This window comes from Vitis vinifera, chromosome 14, assembly GCF_030704535.1.
Source record: "Vitis vinifera cultivar Pinot Noir 40024 chromosome 14, ASM3070453v1".
In the NCBI taxonomy this organism is placed as follows: Eukaryota; Viridiplantae; Streptophyta; class Magnoliopsida; order Vitales; family Vitaceae; genus Vitis; species Vitis vinifera.
This window is the reverse complement of record NC_081818.1, coordinates 4,184,968-4,200,994: the sequence shown is the minus strand read 5'-3', so window position 1 is coordinate 4,200,994 and position 16,027 is coordinate 4,184,968. Positions and strand designations below refer to the sequence as shown.

Below are 16,027 nucleotides of genomic sequence, written 5' to 3'. Positions count from 1 at the left end.
AGTTTATTTTTTTTAATTCGTTTTAATATCAAACTAGTGAAAATTTAAGATTTTGATTTATTGTTGGAAATTGGAAATTCTTAAGTTTTTAGAAAAAAAAATGACTCTTTGGAATATTTCACTTTAGACTAGGGTTAATTCAAAAAAAAAAAAACATGTAGGACGCGTGTGTACACTGGTGGAATAGGAGAATGGCTTAAGGAAAAAAAAAAAAAAAACCTTGGAAGACGCGTGCACACTGTGGAATTGGAGAATGACTTAAAGATTTAAAAAAAAAGTGGAATTGGAGAATGACTTAAAGATTTAAAAAAAAAAAAAAATGGAGGACGCGTGTGCACACCGGTGGAATTGGAGAATGGAAAATATATATATGTGTGTACGTGTGTGTACGGATGGAGGGTATATATATATATATATATGTCTATTATTTTGTTGGCAATAATGGAGTATTATTGAGAATAAAGTTTATGTTTAAAAAAAAAATATATGAGAGAATAGAAGTTTTAAATAAAAAGGAAGTAAAGTTTTTTTTTGATATTATAATTATGAGCGTAAGTTAATAAATAACATAAAAATTAATTATTGAAATAAATTATAGTTTAATTAAGTTGTGTCCCAAGAAATAAATTTAAAAAAAAAAAAAAATTCAGTTTTATATGAATTAGAAATTTATTAATTTTTAAAATATGAATAGATTAAATTACCTTTTATAATTAAAAAAATATATTAATTTGAATACCTGAAATTTTAGAATTGTCAAATTTATAATTTAGATAAATAGTAATAATTATTCCTCTTATATTTGGTTAGGTGAAGAGTAGATTTTCAAGATTATTTCTCTCCAAAGTTTTTGAGGACTTTTTTTGAAGTAAGAGAAATTAATGTAGTTGTTAAATTTTTTTTTGAAATAATTTTATATATATGTATATATATATATATATATATATATATACAGTATTTGAAAACGTTTGAGTTATATTCCGTTTTATGCATGGATCAAACCTGTTTTGCATGAAAAGTATGTTAGAATTTTATATTTTGTTTTTGACAAATAAATGTGGAGATATTATATGTTGTAAATTTGAATAAATGAAATAAATATTTGACTCTGGTTTGTTTGACCTTTATTTGACTTTTGACTTTTGGCCCTTATCAATGGGATATAATAGTTGACCTTTACATTTCTTGGTAGGGAATGTAATTGATTTGAACCCCAGCCTCTAGGGGTTTCGGTTAGAGGTTACTAGTACTAGTAGTGTTTGATTCCGTCCACCTTAAATGAATAATTTGAAGCTAGCCACCCATTTGAAAAGTCCCACCTAACTGGGCACCCTTTGATGTTTGATGACCAGAGTAAATAAATTATTGGAATGTTTTGACTGAATTTGATATGAAATTGTTTGAATCATAAATAAATGCATACAGGTTTATGAAAATGATTGATTACAATATCTCATATTTTGTAAGTGAGTTTGAAATATTTGATCCATGGACTGCATTAATGTTCCTTATTGGGCTGTGAGCTCATTCATATTTGTTGACTACTTTTCAAGTACCTTTAGTTCGGGTGAAGAGTGATGACTAGGCTGAGAAATGGTCATCATTAGGATTTGGCTTAGGATTTTATGTTGAATTTTGTTTAACTGTTAGTTATGTTCATTTGGATTTTTTGGTATTTGGAAGCTATTTGGATATTGATCCTTTAAATTTTATGTTAGCTCAAAGTTGAGTTTTGGAGATTTTGAAATTTGTTTTAGTACTTGAATTGTTTAAGTTTGCAAATATTTGGACAATGGATTTTGGATAGTGGATGTTTTAGTGTTGAAATTGAATTTTGAGGATTTTAGATTTTGTTCAGCTACTCTGAATAGGTATTTGGTAATTGGTAACTTCCGATTACAAGATAATTGTTTGGGTCAGGTTACATTGTAAGCCTTCGGGTTTGAAGTGTGAAATGACCGTCATGCCCTTGGAGTGGGTCTTGGGGCGTGACAAATATAGTGTGAGAGCAAAACTTGCTTCAAATGTAATCCTGGTGTTTGTTTTTTTGACTTTTTGCTGAAAGTAATTTGTTTTCATAATTTAGGTTGTTTGTTTTTCTATTTTTTCATAATTTATTATAAACTTTTTAATAAATAGAAAAAACCAAAATATGTAGCTTTTTCTAAATAGAAAAAATAACATGTTGGTTTTTATTTTTATTTTTAATACTTAATAGAAATAAAATACTACAAAAACAAACAACCTAATATTTAACGCTATTAAGCATTAAAGTTGTATTTAGAATTAAGTAAAAAAACAAATATCACCTAATACTAAAATTAAAGAAAAATTTAAGATAATAATAAATATAAAATTTCAAAATTTGTGTTCAATGACTTTCTGTCTTGATCTTTGTTTAGAAAATTCAATCATTTTACCACAAAAAAGGCAATACTAAAAAATGATCGGACAATTTAAAGAATGCTAAGGGTGCATTTGATCATATTTTCTAAAACTTGTTTTTAAAAGTTATTTTTTATTTTTAACTTAAAAATAGTTTTCAAAAAAAAGTTTCAAAAAACATGGCCAAATGAGTCCATGTTTTTCTTTTATTTTAAAAAACAAGTGAAAATAACTCTTATTTTTTTCCTAAAAATTATTCTTTATTTCACTTTATTTTTAAAAATCGTTTTCAAAAAACAACGGTTAAATAGTATTAGAAAATTTTTAAAATAATTTTTCATTTTTAAAAACAAAAAATTATTTTTAAATCACTTGGCCAAACAAGCTCTAATAATAATGATTTTTTTTTTTTAAATTTCAATTTATAAGGAAAAAAACCAAATAGTGTTTATAGTTATTTTTATTTAAAATTTATTATTATGTTTTTCTTTTCAAAAAAATAAATAAAAAAAGAAAAAGAATAAAGGACCGTATACCATGCTTTAGGTTTCATCCGCTTAGGAGGGTGGATACCTGACCCACGACATTCAGCCTGGTGCCAGTTAGTTTCCTGTACCTTTTCAATTTGTAAATTAATTAAAGAAAAAGAATTAAAAAAAATGATTTTGTTATGAAAAATATGTAAAAAAGATATAAATAAGATTAGTTAAAAACTCATTCATTTTTAAATTATTTAATATTTGTATTAAAAGAATTAAAATAAATGAAATAAATTTAAAATAACATATAAAACTTATTTATTAATTTTAAATCTATTTTTTATTTTTATTTTCCTTTTCTTACATTTTTCTCAAACTTTCCAATAGTAAACATTGTCATTGTGTTTAAATTTAGATCTTATTGTTTTATGGTAAGTCTAATTTTGTTACTTTATACGAAGTTTGATATAATTATTTTGTACCTTAATTTAATTCCTTTCGGGTCTTGATTATTATTTTTTTTAAAATCCTAGTCTGTAAAATTTGGTGGGTATATATCTTTATTATCTTAAACTTTTCCTAACTATTATGTTATAATTTATCATCATAAATAAATAAAATTAATTAAATTTATATATAATTATCTATGTTACATTTGAAAATTTAGGAAGACAGTAGCCTGGCTGACACCAGCCGGCTACGTAGTTTGGGCCCCCTTGTGTTATTCAACTTTCTGAGGCCCGCCCGCATGCTGCACGATAGCATTCCCAAACAGACATAATCAAACGTTTGTCACTTTTGTAAAGATTCCCCTTCACTCTCAGAACCTCAGAAATGGAGAGAGGAAACATGGATGAAGGACTGACCACAAGCTCACTCCTTCTTGCAGAAAAGGAAGTTAGAGATGGTTCCTTCAATTGTAGTTTCATTGTAAGTTTGATCCACAAGCTCATTTCTATGCTTAAGAGTCTTGCTTGGTTCCTCTTTTTATTTCTGCTTTAGCAAAGAAAAACAAAATGCTATTACACCGGAAATCTTCTCCATGGCTTTTCTGAGTAGACAACTAACCTGGTGCAACTTTTTAAGAGCCAAGAACAATTAGATTTTTTATCTGCTCAATAAAACCATTCAGAGAATTGACTTTGTTAATTATACCCTAGCAATAATTATCCATTTCATGAAGCAATAAACTAGCTAGCCATGTAATGGGCTGATTTTTGAGTTAACTGGTGGTTTCTGATTGCTTTGTAGTGGGGATATTCATCACCTGTTGAGCATGAACTGATGGATGATCTGGGCCTCTCTCTGGCTGAGGTAAGTACTAACTGAGACCATTACTGAAAATAACATTTATAAACATAAATGACAAACATTTATTTTTATAAAATACTGTATATGCTTCTGTGTGGATTAAGCAAAGCAATAAGTAGAGGAAAAAAATAGGAAGGAATGAAAAACCTGTGGCTAAACTCCTTTCTTTTTGATTGATTTTCTTTCTTATTTTACAGTACTCAGTTTTCGTATCAATATGGGCATTTGGGGGAATAATAGCTTCACTAATGACTGGTACAGCAATCGATTTTATTGGTCGGCGAGGTGTAAGTGTTAAGACTGTTAAATGCCTATAAGCCTATTATGAAATTGTCGATATATTTGTAAAACCTCATCAACTGTTTAATTGTTCTCAATTTTGGTTTAATTTTCAATACATTCTTGAAGCAGACAATGTTGTTTGCGGATATATCCTGCATCATTGGATGGCTACTGATAGCATTGGCCAAGGTTTGTTGTTCCTTTCCTTCTTTCTTCTGCTCAACCTCAATGCTTATTTAAGCTTCAAGGATCAGGCTGAACCTAGTCAATGCATGATTTTTTTTTGGGGATGGGATTGATATTAAATTTCACTGCTTTTTCAAAGGATCATTGGTGGCTGGACTCGGGAAGATTTTTAACAGGATTCGCAGCCGGGCATTTTACTTATGTGCTTAAATATGTGAAATACTACAGTTGATGCTGTGTTCTGGCAGTTCACTCATTTTTTTCATTCGAACCATTGTTTCCTGGCGCACCTTGGCTCTAATTGGTAATAGCTTTGAAATCTTTACTGATTGATACAATTGAAGGAAAGGTCCATGTAATTGTTTCTGATATTTGGTTTCATTTCCAGGAATGGTTCCAGGCCTGTTACAGTTTATTGGTCTATTCTTCGTTCCAGAGTCTCCTAGATGGTTGGTGAGTCCAACTAAATTTTTCTTGAGATTATTTACACGGCATCGCAGTGTTGTTTAAACATGTATAGTGGTCTTAGGCAAAGGTTGATTGAGGCAATTCTCTGCAGGCAAAGCTTGGTCGGGACGAAGAACTAGAAGTTGCTCTACAGAGGCTGAGGGGACCAAGAACCAATGTTTCTCAAGAGGCAGCTGACATCAAGGTATCATTTCAGCTACATATGTCCATGAACGAAAACTGTTTTGCATTTTTCTAAAACTTCAACTGGAAGAAAATATTTTATGTAGCATTGCATTGAACAAGAATGGGATGAGGTTTCCCTTGGTTTTGTACAGGACTATTCAAGAGCTAGCTAGAATTCTAGATTTGTTCCAGAGGAGATATGCTCATTCACTTATCGTAAGCCTCATCATTTTGTCATGAGCTCGATATGCTTCCATTCTATTACTTGCCTGATCTTCTACAGATAACTTCAATTGGTTTAGGTTGGAGTTGGGTTGATAGTGCTGCGACAATTTTCAGGGAACAATGCAATTTGGTGTTATGCCAGTTCCATCTTTGAGTCAGCTGGTAATCAAGGACCTTTAGTATTACTTCTTGTATTTGATGGAGTAAAATAAATTATGGAAGAATTAATATATAAATTTGGGTTGTATGGCAGATTTTTCAAGTGGATTTGGGACTAGAGCAATACCTATTCTTCAGGTTCTTGACTCTCATTTAACAGTAATTAACTTTGATGAGGGACTACTTCAAGCTTTTCTTAGACATGCTAATATTCTTCTGCAGATTCCAGCCCCGGCTTTGGGCCTACTCATAATAGATAAATTCGGACGACGACCAATACTAATGGTTAGCATGGGTAACTTTTCGACTTTGTGATACAGTTGATGAACAAGTCAATAGTTGGTTGCCAATGTTTGCAGGTTTCTGCAGCTGGAATGTGCTTCAGTTGCTTCCTCGCAGGATTGTCATTCTTACTGCAGGTCTCTTCTACTTACAAATGTAGACCATAATAATGAATATTTTCTTCATTTATAATTTATTTATTTATTTACTATCTTTTTGTTTTTGTTTTTTTGCATGCATGCAGGACCTGAAGCAGTGGAAGGAGACCACTCCTATTTTGGTGCTCATCATCCTACTGGTAAATGCAACTTAACAAATATATATATTACGAGCTTATTAATTAATCCTGTGTGTAAGGATTTTTATATCCATAATCTTCATAGAGTACTAAGCATATTACCCATGGCTAGAGTCCCTCACATACATAAAATTAACTAGAGGCGAGTGCTTATTTTCCTATCTTGGTTAAAATAAGTTTGAAAATGCATCTCACCTTTGGATAACAATTAGAGGTGGGGGATGAATAGGCGTTTTTGCAACAATTAGAGAGGTGTCTTACATATGCTTATAGATCCCCTATTTTTCTCCTATAAATTGATCTTCTTTTTCAATCCTATAAACAGACAAACAAATCACAGGCAATAATGAATGCACTAAACAAACAAATCACAAGCAATAATGAATGCACTAACACTCTTTCAAACAAGTTATTCAATACAAGTCACGTGCAAATGAAGCAATACTCCCCATATATGATATATAAGACATTGCATCAATACTGACACTCATTTTCACATGCCCCTTGATATCAATCAACAAAAATTGAGATATATCTTGTTCTTTCAAATCTCTAATAATCAAATTTCAGCTCATGCTCCAATTAAACACTCAACATAACTCAATGAAAAATATCATAAATTAATGAAATACTAACCAAAAGACAAGATAGAGTAGATAGACAATGACCCCAATTTTTTTTTAACGTGGAAACTATATGAAGAAATAAAAAATCATGAGCCTTAAACAATCAATTATAATCCACTATGAAGAAAAATTACCTGAGTACAAGGTATTACCTAGCCCAAACCTTCCATCTTCTCTCAGATCATTTGCCTAGAACCTTCAAACTTTAGCTACCACCTTTCTTTTTCTAAAAAACACTTAGAATCTACTCCAAGCTTTGATCTTGGCCTCTTGAGTCCATACAATAAGAAACTTGGGTTTTACCCTAATATGGTGAATATGAGAGCAAAGATGAAGAACATAATGAATCAACTCATTTGAAACAAAGATTTCTTACTTAAAAAATTGATTTTCAATTCAAATCCAATTGATTTTCTCAGAAGGCAAACACTCTCCAAGTTGGTAAGAAAAATTTGAAGCTCAAAACATAGGATTTTCACTCTCACAACCATCAACACCACTTCTAGAAAGATGGTTTAAGTATTAGGGGTTTGCAACCCATCAAACGGTCGAGAATGATTTGAAAAAAGATCAAGGGATATAGATGTGATCGAAATTTGATCGATTAGAGAAGAATAAAAGAACTGGATACAATAGAGACTGTTACCATTAAATTCAATTCATCAGAAATTGATCCAAAAGATTTAAACATTATGTTTTGCATTCCTTAAACAATCACTCTATTTTTCAAAAAAATGATAAGAGTTCAAAACATGGATGATCAATGTTTGTCATCATTCATCACCTCAAATGCACTTGCCAACTCCTCTGATCATCTTCAAATATGAACAATTTGGAAAAGACAAGTGTCTAATGAAGGATTTGAAAATTATGAACTAAGAGACACAATGAAAATTTTGACTAGAAATTACCAATACAAAAATACGCTTACAAAGTTTTGTAAGCTGATATCTTTTATGGGTTAGTAATAAATCCGAGTTATATGTTGACTACATAATTCTGCAATTAATCAGATTTATTTCGCAACATTCTCATTGGGTGTGTCAGGAGTGCCATGGCTTGTGGTGTCAGAGGTATTGATCTTATCCGGCATGAACTTTACCAATATAGCTTCCTTTACATTTCACCCTACGCTTTATATATATATATATTTGTAGCTCATATGATCATGGATGGATTTGTATTTTCAGATGTATCCCATAAACATAAAAGGCTCAGCTGGGGGCCTGGTGAGTTTAGCCAACTGGTTCTTTTCTGTGGTTGTGACATACACGTTCAACTATATGTTCGAATGGAGCTCTCCAGGTATTTAATTAATCTCTCTCTTTCCTTATCTCTCTTCAGATTTTTCATGCATAGAGGACATGAATGTTTTGGCTACACTGCTTCAGGAACATTCTTCTTTTACTCTCTCATCTCTGCTGCCACCGTTTTATTCACTGCAAAGTTGATACCAGAAACCAAGGGGCGTACGCTTGAAGAGATACAAGCATCAATGACTAAGTTTCTTGAGTAAGACAAAGTTGGCATGGCATAGATGGGAATGACTATTGTAATGAAATTAATAGTAATTAGTATTTCTATGAATGAAAGGGTCTACAAATAAGTTGTAACCATGGAAGCCTTTTCGTGTTTCTTTGAAATAATGGTTTTGTAAGTTTTCTCATTTAGAAAGTAATAACATCAATTTGATGTTTTTCAAAATTTAAAAAGCGGAAAAAGAAAATACACAATCATATAAGATCGACTCATGTGACCCGTGATATAAAAAAGATGCGAATATTACAAATTTGAAAAAAAAAAAAAAAGTTAATATGAATTAAATATTATCTTGAATGTATTTGAAATCAAATACTATTTTAAAAGTATGATATAAATATTCTATTTGTTTATTACATTATAGATTATTATAAGTAGATGTATTTTATATTAGAATGATTTATTTGATTTGTTATAAACATATTAAAATATTTTATTAAATTATTTAAGGTAAAAATATGGTCAAAAAAATTAAAAATTAGTGAAAAGATAGGATGTTCTACCATGTACCATTTTAAATGGTAAAGGATGTATTTATTTGGAAGGTCCTCATAAGCAGACTCTAGTTCAAATTTTTTTGGAAAGAGAAGTTCATTTCTGTACTTCATTTGTAAAAAATGTTAGAAATAAGGGCAAGGTGGAGTTGAATCCGGATCTTTTTACAATAGTGAAATAATTTTTTAAAATATTTTTTTTAAAAAAAATTATACCACTAAAAATAATTCTAAAATTATTGTACTATTCCATTTCAAGTAAAGTTTGTCCAATATTTCTAAAATCGGACCAATAATTAAATTAGAAAAGTTATCGATTCATAATTCAATGGTCGGACGACGGTCGAACTACAGTCAGATTATAGTTGAACCGATGACATCATAAATATATAATTTATTTTTTATTAAAAATAAAATAATTTAAAAAAATTAAAAATATATAATTAATATTTTTCAATAATATGTTATTTTTAAAATTTGATATACCAAATTATATTATAAAGATAAATATAAATATATTAAATAAAATAAATATTTAAGTTTATTTATGTATTTTATTATTTTAAAATTATTATATTATTTAATTATAGTATTTTCATAGTTATTAATAATTATTATAGAAATAAACTTGAAAGTAAACAACTAAATATTTATATTTGTTTAAATATTTTATATGATAAAATTGGAAATAAATATTAATGTAACATTACTAAATTATAAAGCAATGGTTGCATAGCACAATGGTAACTTGTTTGTTTTTAATGTTCTAAAAGACCTTGGGTCGAGCCCCTAATGGACTGTCCATTTTTTTTTTCTTTAATTTTTAAATTTATTATTAGTATTATTATTTAACAGATCCCACATCAGTTTGTTTTTTTGTTATAAAACATATCTTCGCTCTTATGGGGAGTATATATACATTGCACAACCATTACAAAAGCAAGCCTCCTGATGGTGATGGGCTTAGGCAATTTGTGTTGCCTTGAGCCCATTCGGGTTTTGGTCAAATGTACCTGGGTCAACGCTTTAATTGTCGGTTTGTCTGATTTAATGCCACTCAAATTTGAAGGTTATATAATTAACTGAATTGGAGTAGAAAGACCACCGATCCACAGTTGGACCTGGGGTATGGTTTTTAAAACATTGAATTTGTTTTTTTTTAAAAATAAGACCATTGGTTAGTACGGTTCATGCCGGTCCAATTAATCGAATTGGATTTCTTTCTTAAACCACTATTTTTATTAATATTTTTAAAATAATATATTTTTTTCAAAGGAAATCTCGCGGAATCCCATCGCCACCCTTTTTGCTGTGACAAAAAATCCCGTGCGCGATTATCCAGCATATTTTAATCCTTGAGCCCTTCAACGTTATTGGCTTCCTACCATCTACCCATATATACTAATGCAAATTCAATAATGAAGCTACTCTTCCTAAATCCTCTTTCTATCTTCCATTCTCACCAACCCTTCCTCAATGTATATATCCTTCTCAAAACTACTCTCTTCTCTCAATTCTACTGCTTTCTCTTGTTCAATTTCCAAGAATAGTAGGATATGGAGAGGAGGAACAATGAAGAAGTCCTTGTAACAAGCTCTCTTCTTGTTGATCAAGAAAATGCCACGAACTACTACCATTGTATTGTCCCAGGTGGTGTCGACGGTGGTTCCTCCTCAGTCACAGCTGCTGTTATTTTCAGCACAGTGGTGGTGGTGTGCGGCACCTTCAATACTGGGTGTGCTGTAAGTAAAATTCATGTCCTATCTTCCCTTCTGGTTTAGACTTATGCTCTCATTTCTTTGCGCATGGCCATCTTTTTCGATATTCATTTTGTCCTACTTATATCTTTTGATCTTCATTTTGTCTTTTCTTCCTTTCTATTATTTCTTTTTTTTTTCCTTTTATCCATTCTTCCTATTAGAATTTATTAGTATTTCCTATAAAATATGATATTCCTGTAATGAAATTACAATGAAAATGTAATGCAATTAATTTATTTTAAATACATCTCTCATTAAATCTTTGTATATCTTACACATAATAATAATAATAATAATAATAAAAATAAATAGGAAAAATAATAAAGTAATACAAAGTGAAATAGTAGAAAACAATTAGAATGACAGTACCAGACATTTTTATCGGTCAAATCATCAAATATACTTTCCAATAATTTTGTTGAAATTCAAAGGTTGTGGGATGAAATAGGAAGGTCTTGTAACCTTTGGGCTCTCCAATATAATTAGGATGCAATTATACTAGGTATATAATGAGTAAAGGCTTGGCTGGAAACAATAGGATAGAAAAAGGATATTGTTCAGGTAGAAGGTAGAAAGTTACCAAGAAATGAGCTTACTATTTCATTTGATTTCCTTACAACATTTGCCAGTGATGATTCAAGAAATATATGCTAGTCATAATCAGTTGATTGCTTTGTAGGCTGGATATTCATCACCTGCTGAGTCTGGAATCATGGAAGATCTAGGCCTCTCTGTGGCTGAGGTCAGTATAAACGAGACCTACTAAAAGGGTCATCTATATACACAAATGATAAACATGGGAAAATCTCCATAACTGAATCAATCTGTAACATGGGGTGTGGCTGGCTTTTTCAGATGCTCAGGGTTCTAATCAGTAAGGGGTGGCTGGCTTTACTGATTCTGTTTCTTATTTTGCAGTATTCAGTTTTTGGTTCATTATGGACAGCGGGAGGAATAGTGGGTGCATTAATAAGTGGGAGGACAGCAGATCTTATTGGTCGGAGAGGTGTAAGTCATAGACCCTGCCTAATGAAAATGTTCCAATTCTAGAACCTCTATCAAGATGGTTTTTAACTCTTACCAATTTTGGTTGATTTGGCGAGGCAGGCAATGTGGTTTGCAGATATCTTCTGCATCATGGGGTGGCTATTAATAGCATTTGCCAAGGATTATTGGTGGCTCGACTTTGGAAGATTAGCAATAGGATTTGCGGTTGGGCTTATTTCTTATGTTGTAAGTGTAGTATGGCGTGTAGTTCATATTTCAGTTACCTATTCATGCTATCTGTCACATTACTCAACAATCCTGGCCATTACCATACAGGCAGCAGTTTATATTTCAGAAATAGCACCCAGGAATATTCGGGGAGGATTTACATCAGCTGGTTCGGTAATCAAAATAATCATATACTTGGATCAAAGAACCAACTCCATCTGTTTACCATGTGCTTATATATTGCCAATATACTGCAGTTGATGATGTGTTGTGGCTTTTCAATGTTTTATTTCGTCGGAACTGTTGTTTCCTGGCGCACCTTGGCTATAATCGGTAACTTCATAGGACTCTTCTACTCTGTAATTAAACCAAGGGAGTTCCGTAGAAGTAACTTCTAATTCATTTCTTTTGCAGGAGCTGTTCCATGCGTATTACAGGCCGTAGGTTTATTCTTCGTTCCAGAGTCTCCAAGATGGCTGGTAAGTCCAATTAATTTAGAGGTTTTCTATATGCTGTTCTAGTGTTGTATAGGAAGAAAATGTTTTAGTCTTAGGCAAAGATTAATTAGTCTAGTGAAATTCTCTGCAGGCAAAGGTTGGTCGAGAGAAAGAGCTAGAAGCTGCTTTGTGGAGGCTAAGGGGAGAGAGAGCTGATATCGCTCTAGAAGCAGCAGACATCATGGTAACTTCTCAGAAAATTGCCTTTTCTTTTCTTTGGACTTCAACTGGAAGAAGTGAGACTGGCTCAATTTGTTTTACAGGAGTATACAAAAACCTTTCAGCAGTTCCCAAAAGCTACAATTCTGGAATTGTTCCGGATGAGATATGCTCATTCACTCATTGTAAAGCCTTAAAAATTTGTTTTTAGTTTGGCATGTTTCCTTTTTAATTACTTGTCAGGTGATTTACAGATAATCCAACTGGTTTAGGTTGGAGTTGGCTTGATGGTGCTGACACAATTTTCAGGGGTCACTGCAGTTCAATGCTTTACAAGTTCCATCTTGGAGTCAGCTGGTAAATCAAGGACCTTTAGTGTTCTTTCATGTAATTAAAAGGGAAACAAAATAGATCTTCGATGACCAATGTTATCAATCTGGTGTTTGTGACAGATTTTTCAACTACTTTTGGGAGTAGAGCAATAGCTATTCTCCAGGTTCTTGATTCTCATTTAACAGTAATTTGGATTTAGGACTCGGCTTAATGCTTTTCTTAGACATGTAAATATTCTCCTGCAGATTCCTGTTATGGCTGTGAGTGTAGTCTTAATAGACAAATCAGGAAGACGGCCACTTCTAATGGTTAGGATGGGGAGGAATCTGTTCTGAAGTTTGTAATTAATGTTGTTGATGAACAAGTCCATAGCTAATTTTCCAATTCCTGCAGGTTTCTGCAGCTGGAATGGGGTTGAGTAGCTTGCTTATAGGATTTTCATTCTTAATGCAGGTCTCGTCTACAAGAACATTTAACTACTATATTATTTATTTTCCTTGTTTCTAGTTTCATTTTTCTTTTGTGTACATCCAGGACATGAACCAGTTGAAGGAGGTCACTCCAATAGTGGTGCTCATAGGCCTATTGGTAATGCAACTTAACATAAAAACCGATCTTTGACTATAATTATGCCCTCTCTTTCAGATTGCCTATCAAATAGGATTGGAGCAGAAGGGCATAGTGTCTATTAGAGCTTATTTGGCAATGATTGTAGAAAAAAAATTCTAGCCTTTCTTGCGCTTTAAAGCAATTCTTTTGAAAAAAAATTTCAAGTATTAAAAAGATTAGACACACTTCATAAAATCATTACCAAATGAATTCTTATAGAGTTTTGAAGGTCTCTATGTAAGGCTCTTCATGCTCCATAATCTTCACATAGTTTAAGCACTTGCCCTTGGCCAGGGCTCCTTGTAACCAAAGAAAGTAAACACTTCTGGTTTCTTCCATTTGAATCCTATTTTGGTTAAAATGATCAATACCTGCATTATTTTTTGATGGTTTAGCTAACAATTGTCGATAAAATTGGGTTGTATGTTGACCGCATAATTCTGCAATCAGACTTATTCAGCAACTTATTCATTGGGCATGGCAGGACTACCATGGCTGATCATGGCAGAGGTATAACTTAATTATTGTTTGTGAACTTCACACTTCCTTCCCTGAAGATTTGTGATGCAACTATTTATTTAGTTATTTGCCCTCAGGTTTATAACTATAGCTGATATTGGTGGATGGATTTTTATTAATTTCAGATATATCCCATAAACATAAAGGGTGTGGCAGGCAGCCTAGTGACCTTCTCCAACTGGTTGTTTTCTTGGGTTGTGACATACACTTTTAACTACATGTTTGATTGGAGCTCTGCGGGTAACCCTCTCTTTCTTTATCTCTTTCTTGAAATTTTCCATTAATAGACATGAAAGCTTTAGGTGCTTTTCGTGGCTTGACTGCTTCAGGAACATTCTTCTTTTACTCTATAATATCGGGTTCCACTGTTCTATTCACTGCAAAGCTGGTACCAGAAACCAAGGGACGAAAGCTTGAAGAAATACAAGCATCAATGACTCATTTTCTCCACTAAAAAAAACTCTTCATGCTCTATGGGAGTAAATATCATGTAGTGGAACTTTTTCTGATTTGTGTCCTGAATTGAAGAAATAAAGTAAAATTTTACCTATGCAATTGAGTTACACGTTGTGATTAATATTTTTGTTACAAAACTACTAAAGAGGGAGGGTAAATTGATAGTAGACAAAACTATGCCCAAAGATGATATCCCAAACTATATTTTTGAGGTCTTATATATTTTGATTGATTCAATCAAATCAATTTTTCCTTCTTGATTAGCTCTATAAGAGAATTAGTATAGATTTGATATATAGACAACTTTTCAATCAGTGTGGGTAGAAACACCAAATAGGCTCTTCAATCAACATAAGGGACATAAGATAGACATGGAAAATAACTTATAGAGATTATCTCAATATTTGAAAATGTAAAAACCACAAGTCTATCGGAGCAATAATCCATTAGATATGAAAGAAGCATGCTTAGTACTTTTACCTATCTTGGGACCTATCTCCCCACAAGCTTATAGTGACCAACACTATATGTCTTCTTCACATTCGCAACGCATCATTCCCGCATGCATGCTTATGAGTGGATTACCTCTAAATCATATTAAGGCTTAGTGGCTTGAATTGTTGATCTCTACTTTTCTTATGTGAACCTTCAAGATTTTCTTGAATAAACCTTGATTTTGAGAATTTTTAGAAATAGAGCAAAATAATGATATTCTCTAGATTTATAGAGCTTTTTTTCACACACCAAAAATGAGTTTTTCAATTCTTTTTATACCAAATCCCTACGTTTTTAGTGGTGTCAAACTAGGAAAACTAATGACATTCTCTAGATTTGCGGAGCTTGTTTTCATACACCCAAAATGTGTTTTTCAATTCTTTTTATACCAAATCCCTAGGTTTTTAGTGGTGTCAAACTTGGAAAACAAACTTTAGAAAAACATAATTTTTTCATAATTCATTTTAAAATTTTCTAGGTAAAATAAAAAAGGTGGGCACTTAAGCATCCTAATGTGCTTGAGCAAGCCTGGCTGAACGTCTAAATGATCAACCTATTTTTCCTCTTTTCATGTGCTTTTGTTCATTTGATTGCTCTCATATGTCAGAATATTTAGATTGCTCCATTTCAATCCTTGGACCATTGGAGTGCATGTAAAACTATCCTAGGGATTACAAGATCTATGCAACAAAATCCTATATCATATCAAAACTATAGATCTAGGTGTATTAAAAATCATACCTATCATATGGATATTCCTAGATCAATTTCAATTGATGAAGAAGCAGTGTAGATCTTGAAAACCAAGAGATCTTGCATCTGATGACTCTTTCTCAGATTTAGGCACCTGAGGATGGTGGAATCTTCTTAGAGGGTTGGAGGCTAGGGTTCCTCTATTTGGATTTAGAAAACTTAAAGAAGAAAACTGAAGACTTAACCCCTAAGTGAGTTTATACTTCCTTGTCAGCTTAAGTAACTTGAACTCATCTTGAGTTTGGGTCACTTAATCTAGTCCACTTGAGTCCAACTGACTAATTAGCCCTATTGGACTCCAATTTATCAATTAACCAAGTATAAAGATAACA

General features: G+C 31.9%; 2 protein-coding genes across 2 annotated transcripts; both read left to right on the top strand.

Annotated features, from left to right (window-relative positions):
• Positions 1–3,698: 3,698 nt before the first annotated feature.
• Positions 3,699–8,382, top strand: LOC100241924 (sugar transporter ERD6-like 5). The gene is made up of 15 exons (XM_059742493.1): positions 3,699–3,794; positions 4,116–4,178; positions 4,373–4,462; positions 4,587–4,646; positions 4,872–4,947; positions 5,032–5,096; positions 5,203–5,306; positions 5,429–5,492; positions 5,579–5,704; positions 5,883–5,945; positions 6,020–6,079; positions 6,187–6,240; positions 7,880–7,939; positions 8,057–8,171; positions 8,258–8,382. Exons 1-15 carry the CDS (start codon positions 3,699–3,701, stop codon positions 8,380–8,382), a joined length of 1,221 nt encoding a protein of 406 aa, XP_059598476.1.
• Positions 8,383–10,406: 2,024 nt separating this feature from the next.
• On the top strand, positions 10,407–14,541 carry LOC100247058 (sugar transporter ESL1). The gene is made up of 17 exons (XM_010661756.3): positions 10,407–10,641; positions 11,339–11,401; positions 11,578–11,667; positions 11,767–11,892; positions 11,983–12,048; positions 12,132–12,207; positions 12,289–12,353; positions 12,463–12,555; positions 12,635–12,715; positions 12,803–12,887; positions 12,983–13,026; positions 13,109–13,171; positions 13,257–13,316; positions 13,398–13,451; positions 13,923–13,982; positions 14,117–14,231; positions 14,321–14,541. Exons 1-17 carry the CDS (start codon positions 10,456–10,458, stop codon positions 14,443–14,445), a joined length of 1,452 nt encoding a protein of 483 aa, XP_010660058.1. The 5' UTR covers positions 10,407–10,455; the 3' UTR covers positions 14,446–14,541.
• Positions 14,542–16,027: the final 1,486 nt, after the last annotated feature.

What these genes read in the sequence shown, in the direction of transcription:
- LOC100247058 (XM_010661756.3), top strand. Translation starts at nt 10,456, where the DNA reads ATGGAGAGGAGGAACAATGAAGAAGTCCTTGTAACAAGCTCTCTTCTT. An exon ending in TTCCATCTTGGAGTCAGCTG is followed by an intron (nt 12,888 to 12,982) that starts GTAAATCAAGGA and finishes TGTTTGTGACAG; the next exon opens with ATTTTTCAACTACTTTTGGG. An exon ending in GATTTTCATTCTTAATGCAG is followed by an intron (nt 13,317 to 13,397) that starts GTCTCGTCTACA and finishes GTGTACATCCAG; the next exon opens with GACATGAACCAGTTGAAGGA.
- LOC100241924 (XM_059742493.1), top strand. Translation starts at nt 3,699, where the DNA reads ATGGAGAGAGGAAACATGGATGAAGGACTGACCACAAGCTCACTCCTT. An exon ending in ATTTTATTGGTCGGCGAGGT is followed by an intron (nt 4,463 to 4,586) that starts GTAAGTGTTAAG and finishes TTCTTGAAGCAG; the next exon opens with ACAATGTTGTTTGCGGATAT. An exon ending in TGGTGCTCATCATCCTACTG is followed by an intron (nt 6,241 to 7,879) that starts GTAAATGCAACT and finishes GCAATTAATCAG; the next exon opens with ATTTATTTCGCAACATTCTC.